This window comes from Ipomoea nil, unplaced genomic scaffold (assembly GCF_001879475.1).
Source record: "Ipomoea nil cultivar Tokyo-kokei standard unplaced genomic scaffold, Asagao_1.1 scaffold2368, whole genome shotgun sequence".
Lineage (NCBI taxonomy): Eukaryota > Viridiplantae > Streptophyta > Magnoliopsida > Solanales > Convolvulaceae > Ipomoea > Ipomoea nil.
The window spans coordinates 719,208-725,987 of record NW_017618796.1 but is presented as its reverse complement, the minus strand read 5'-3'; the positions used below and the strand labels follow the sequence as shown (position 1 = coordinate 725,987).

The window sequence follows — 6,780 nt, the reverse complement described above, 5'->3', positions numbered from 1 at the left end:
ACGCGCCCGCTGGCACGGAAGGCGTGCTTCTCACCGTTTATTCATGATTTTTGAGGTTTGCTTGTCTACATGGAGGAGAGAGAGACAAGAGAGAGATGAGCAGTTCACCCTACAAGCTTTGAGATATTTCTCTTCCCAACGAAAAAAGAAATATCAGCGGAGCTTGAGCTATTGTGCACGTTTCGCCACGCTGACGCATACAGTACACACGCCTGTGTGACGCGCGCAAGTGCGCTTGACGGACCCTTTTTAATAATTTTTTTTAATTTTAAAATAAATTTTACTTTTTTTTTCTCCTCTTTATTCTCTTTCCTAATCACACTTATACACTCATAAAAAATTACAAAATATCTCTGCTATTACGAATGCTCTAAGATTTCTCTATCTTTGCCAGTTTATCTCTGCCAAACATGAATATATATTCAGCAAATCCACAGTAGGCGTTCCAGATGATCTGCTAGGTTAACCGGAAGATCTGTTGGAGCCTGGTATGCTATATTTTAATCCACTGTCTGCTAATCAAAACCACCACTACTATACTGCTGATAAATTGTTACGAAGTATTCTTTTAAATCACAGGTTAGTATAGTATGTTTACTGGTTTAGCGGTTTAGGACCTTAGGTTTACTTAGAGAAATTCTCCATTTTTCTGGAGAAATGGAATTTGGAGAAAGATAAATAGAAAATGTTTTTACCAGACATTTCTCCAATTTGAAAATAAAGAATGGGGATTAGAAGACGAGAGAAAGGAAAACTGGAGAGTTGAATTAATAGCAGCCTAAATCTCTCAATACGGGGGGGAATTTATTAAATTGTTTTAATAGTTCAATTGGATTGTGTATATGAGTGATGTACAAGTCCTTTTACGTTTACGAAAATTTGTGAATTTGGTTACTCATTTAATGAAAGTTCAATTAACATGGAGTTGAGCTTCAGTTGGTTTATGTTATAGTTATGGGTTCTTTTGAAGTTATTTAAACTAAATTAAATTGTCTTAGATTAGCTTACAAGAAAACTTGTGCATCTCACTTACACTAGTAGATGGTTAATTTATGGAGTTCTTTATTGAATATTTTCAGGGTAAATGATGCGTATCTTACTGTAGATAAGTCTCTGATTATTGATCTCCCTATTGCTCCAACATGGCCTGTTTATCTGCCACACTGCTGAACTCTCGTTCATGGACTGCCAGAGTACATGGTCCACATCATTTATACCCCAACCGGCCCAATCACACCTTTGTTGTCAGTATGAATGGTATGGTTCACTCCATGCGTGAGCACACACTGCTCAAAGCTTCTCTTAGCTCTTCTTACATTGAAGTTGAAACTGCTAAGAAGGAGGGTGTCTTGACACTCCAAGAACTCTGCCAAGGCCATGTGCCTGAACACATCATATGCCGGTGAGGGTGGTTTGTTCAAATTTTAGAACTTTAACTGACTATTAAAAAGAAGAATTAGTTTGGAGCTTCAGCAATGAAAATTTAGCATATCTTTTGTGAATATACTCTAGATTGAGCCTACAAGAAATTAAAGATGTAATCTCTTTTACTCTATCAGGCAAAAATTGGTCACTTGAAGTGGATTTGACAGTGTCATCCTTTTCTGTCTTTGGATTTATATTATGCAAAAATCTCAGATTGTTGAATAAAATTATTTAAATTGAATATACTTTCTTTGAAAATAATGTAAAATCAGATTCAGTAATAGTGTTTTCTGTTTATTTAATTTGTGCTAACTTAATCTGTTAGTCTGTGAAAATTATTTAACTGAATAAAAAAAGTGATTAAGGGAGTAGAAAATTGCAGAATGGAAGAGGTTGGTTATGTTGTGCCAACCAAAGTGCAGCAGGAAGCATTGCCCGTTCTCTTTGCTGGCTGTGATTGTGTGCTTCATGCTCAGGTTAATGCACTCTCTTAGAGCATTGTACTTATATTAATTGGTGAAAGTTTTCAGAATTGGGTTTATAAATATGTCAATAGTTTTGTCCTCAGAAAGTGTTTATCAATAAAATATGTGCTCTATATTTTGGATTATTACCAATTTACTATATTTATGATATTATACTATCTAGTATCTCAACTTTCTTATTAAGACTGAACCTAAGAGGCTGGTTTCTCTTTTATAGTGTTATAGCACCTTTATTTTTGGAAAAGAACATAATTCAAAAGTAATGTTCACAAGAACAATTTGTTTACTAGTCATGATTGGTTTTTCCGATTTAGTAATCTCTGCCATTACTGTTTCTCTTTTATGCTTTTGTTTTGTTGGTGACATTGTGTGATAGGAAGTAGCTAGAAATGTGCCAGTTTTTGGATTGCAAATTCCTTGTGCTAAATTGCTAAAATTATTTCATTTTTTACAACCATTTCGGCATTTCCGCATTTGTAAACCTCTTGATTTAAGTGGGCTTGCTTTTAAGTTGACAAAGCTTATGAAATCATTTTATTCTATTCTTCTTTCATCCTCTAGACAGGTTCTGGTAAAACATTGGCTTATCTACTGCGGATATTCTCGGTTATTAACACTCAAAGGTCTGCAGTCCAGGCCCTGATTGTGGTTCCCACTAGGGAGCTTGGCATCCAGGTATAGCCCTGGTTAAGTGGTTATTGTTCTTTACTGCTTCCACATGGATTACCTGATAGTTCTGTGACATTGGCTTATGACTCTGTAAGAGAGGTCTCAGGTTCAATCCCCATTCCCCTCATTTGTACCAAAAAAGGACCGTTCTTCTAAACTATACTGATGATTATGCCCTTCCATTCTTCTCATTTGTACCAAAAAAAGACTGTTTTTCTAAACTATACTGATGATAATTCCCTTTTCATAACCAAGGTTACAAAAGTTGCTAGGGTGCTCTCTGCAAACTCAGAACAACTAAATTCTGGGGAGAAGTCATGCACTATTATGGCTCTTTTGGATGGTGGAACCTTGAAGCGACATAAGAGTTGGTTAAAGGTACAGAACAGCAGAACTTGTTTTGCTGCTTTTATTGACGATTTCTGCTGATTTGAAAATTTTCAGACAACTAATTTATCTTAGTAGCCTTACTAGTGTTTTCATTGTCACAGGCTGAGCCTCCTACTATTGTGATTGCAACTTTGGGAAGTTTAACTCAAATGCTTGAGAAGAATATTTTAAAGTTAGATGCTATGCAGGTGCTTGTAATTGATGAGGTAATGAACTAATGAAGTAGTTCTAGCTATATTTCTTATATCTAAATATCTAATTCCCTGAACATACTAAGATGAGTTTCTTCTATAACAGAAACAGAATTTTTCTCCCAAGAGCGGATAATACTATAATGTGGTTGCTTCTAGAAAGTTTTTAAAGATATATTATTTACTCTCCAAATCTTCTTAATCTAAGCTATTAAGTACAAATGAATGGTGCACATTGTGTCTCACAATTTCATACTACTTTTTTTTTTGGTTAAATTAAGTTTTATCAATAGATTTTAAGTATTTAACTGCTATTATAAATCAATTTAAATTTTAATTAATATGCTTTTTTTTTTTTTTGTTACTGTTTAGCTAAAGGTCTAAATTAAAAAAATACAATGGCTGCTTGTTGATTATTTGGAATGGCAATGACACAATCAATTATTTTTTTAAGGTTGATTTCATGTTCAATTCCTCAAAACATGTGAGCTCTCTTCGGAAGCTTTTGACATCATACTCATGTAGAAAGAGTCGTCAAACTATCTTTGCTAGTGCCTCAATTCCCCAGCATAGGCGATTTTTATATGATGCTGTACAACAGAAATGGACAAAGGTTTGCTAGTAGATTTGAACATGTTGAGATATACAATCTAGTTTTCAGCATAGGGGACGTGCTTACCTATTTTAGTGCTTGTGAGTTTATTACAGGAAGATGTAGTTCATTTATATGTGAATCCAATTATGCCAATGCCATCCTGTCTGCATCATAGATTTGTGGTGAGTGAAGTTCAGGAACTTTATTTGGTTTTTGTTTGGGTACCCCTCTTTGTTCTTGCCATGTCTTCATTCTACTTGCAGGAACACTCTGACATTATTGTAGGATAATTCATATTTTCAGTTGATCTTTTCTTTATAGTTTATCCCACACTCATATATCTTGTTTTTAAATATCACTTCAGTCAATTAACCAACTTGTAGCTGACAATTATCAATTGCTGGTCTTAGTTTTCATTCTGTTTGTCCAATTCTGATGATATCTGTTCAGAAATGGTTTACTTGACTTCATTATTTTTTGATACTCTTTGAGGAGTCAGGTATGCAGTAAAGGAGAAAGGTATCTAACATTGCTTTCCCTTTTAAAGTCAGATGAACCTCATTCTGCCATAGTCTTTGTTGGTGTGCAAGTAAGTATCTATAACTCTGTAGTCTCCTTACGTTGGCGGTTTCTACATTTTAGTTTGAATCATATTCAATGTTGTAAAAATCGACCTAGGCGGCCGCCTAGGCGCTAGGCGCCCCTAGGCCGAGGCGAAAAGGAGTGTAGGCTGTTGCTAGTCGGCCGGCCGATTAGGCGATCTAGGCGGCCGAGTCAGCCAACTCGGCTCCAAACTCAGTCTAGTCGGCCGGATTTTTTTTTTTTTTTTTTTTTTTTTAAAAATTAAGCAGCCACCTGGGCGCTCCCCCGACGCCCGACTAGCGCCTTCTGCAACATTGGTCATATTATACTTTCTTTACTAATACACTTCTATCACCATCAACAGTCTGAGAAGTCAAAAAAAGCTGGAGATCCACCGCCAACTACTCTTTTGGTCAATTTTCTAAAGAGTTCTCTGGTGGGGTTTTCCGAAATCAGTCTACTCGAGGAAGACATGAATTTCAATCAGCGAGCAGCATCCTTGACTGTAAGTACTGCTGTCAACCTTAGATGTGTCTACGTTAATATTCGTAAGTAGTTTGAGCTTGGAGTGTTGAACTTAGGCCAGGATTCGTGATTTTGTTATCTACTTGATATATGTTACTTGGAATCAGGAACTGCAACAAGGAAGTAGCCATCTTTTAGTGGCAACAGATATAGCAGCCCGTGGTGTTGATTTGCCCGGGACAACACACATATACAATTTTAATCTGCCAAAGGATGCAGTGAATTATCTCCATCGAGCTGGAAGGGCTGGTAGGAAACCTTTTTCAGATGAGAAGTGTTATGTTACCAGCATTATAACACCTCAAGAGCAGTTTGTTTTACAAAGATTTGAAAATGAACTAATGTTTTCTTGTGAACAGTTGTTCTTTGATTTATAAAGTAGTTCTTGTTTAATGACATTCCTTCGTAAGCTTCCATGCATGCTGATCTAAGGATATAGCAACAGTTTTTAAAGTTGCAATATAATAGAATATATGAAGATGTGATGAGATTTTACTCTTCCTGTTACTAGCAAAATGGAAATATTTCATAATTTGAGTAAATGCCAGCCAAGGTCGTCCGAGTTTGGTGGTTTTGCCACCTTTAATCCTAAACTTTCAAATCGATATGTCGTGATTTTTCAAGTTTCGAAATCGATCTGTCGTAGTCCTTCCGTTAATATATTTCGTGTTGGCCGTGAAAATGACAAAATAATCTTTTTATTTCAACCCTAGTCAAAATAAATCATTTCCCTAAGAAATTAAACCTAACCTCCTCCCATTTCTCATCACCTCCTTTAAAATCTTTCCCACTGATATGGAAAATTAGTCCATGTATTTCTAGCGTACAGACAATGTATAAAATGTATAAAAATTGTATTAAAGTCTATGATCAATAGAGAGAGGAAAATCTGGAGAGTAGATAGTGTTTAGAGAGAGAGAGAGTAGAGATCCGAAGAAAAGAACCCTCAAAATGAAGGGCTTATGCCCCTTATATAAGCATAAGCATGACGGGTTTGAGTTTGACCAGTGGACCGGGATCCGAATCGTTTGACCTCGACCCGACTACAAAACAAGAACACGGACGTATAGGGAAGTCAAAACTGGGGTACATTCCCTATCAAGTAGCCCCCCAGCCCGTGCCCTGACGTTGAGCTAATGAGGAAGGGTTCGGGTTGAAAAACCTGACTAAACAGTCCGTGACATGCGCCAGTTGCCTCGTTAAAAACCTTAGGCTAAGAAAAAAACTCAGTGAGAAAAAATTTTTAGCTAAGGAAAAAAGAACACAACCTTAGGCACAATCTTTTGGATTATAAGGAGTTGCCTGGATTTTATCGGCCTAAGGGCCGAATTTGCAACACGACTTGAGAGATCGAACTCTACTGATCTGGCGATCGAGATGCCAGCTATGATCGAGAGATCGTGCTAATTGCGATTTAGAGTTTCACTTTTACCAATCTAAGGATTGGGTTTGCTCACGATCTAAGTAGAGACGGAGCTAGTGTGGGGGCAGCTGCCCCCACTCCCCCATCCCACCCCTTTATATATATATATATATATATATATATATATATAGCATTAGATGTTATATAAAATAAATATTTATGTTCAAATTGATAATAGTTTGAGTAGCTTAGTTGGTTGAAGTTTATTATTATATATGTTAAAAAAGCCTATGGTCATAGGTTCAAATCTCATTAACAACATTTTTCTTATCTTCACTTGTTTATTTTATCACTTTCATACCTTTCCAAGATAAATATTTTTTTAGCCTACTTTTAAGGAATCATTCAATTAATGTAATATACAAGTTTATATTATACTTCATTGTATTCGAATTAATTTAGAAAAACTTAAAGTTGATCTAACTAAAAAAATTAAATTAAAACGTATTTATGAATATAGTATGATTCAAATTATTTTTATCTAATTTATTATGT

General features: G+C 35.7%; 1 protein-coding gene across 5 annotated transcripts; it reads left to right on the top strand.

Moving 5' to 3' along the window:
- Window positions 1-343: 343 nt before the first annotated feature.
- Window positions 344-5,260, top strand: LOC109152101 (DEAD-box ATP-dependent RNA helicase 58, chloroplastic). Of its 5 annotated transcripts, none has more exons than XM_019299677.1 (11): window positions 344-488; window positions 1,106-1,402; window positions 1,808-1,901; window positions 2,472-2,585; window positions 2,835-2,957; window positions 3,071-3,175; window positions 3,615-3,773; window positions 3,869-3,937; window positions 4,255-4,344; window positions 4,702-4,842; window positions 4,970-5,260. In XM_019299677.1, exons 2-11 carry the CDS (start codon window positions 1,143-1,145, stop codon window positions 5,237-5,239), a joined length of 1,425 nt encoding a protein of 474 aa, XP_019155222.1. In that variant the 5' UTR covers window positions 344-488; window positions 1,106-1,142; the 3' UTR covers window positions 5,240-5,260. The 5 variants fall into 5 exon arrangements, with proteins under 5 accessions (XP_019155222.1, XP_019155221.1, XP_019155223.1 ...); XM_019299676.1 differs by having other exon boundaries at window positions 345-488; window positions 1,080-1,402; XM_019299678.1 differs by lacking the exon at window positions 3,869-3,937 and having other exon boundaries at window positions 345-488; window positions 1,080-1,402.
- Window positions 5,261-6,780: the final 1,520 nt, after the last annotated feature.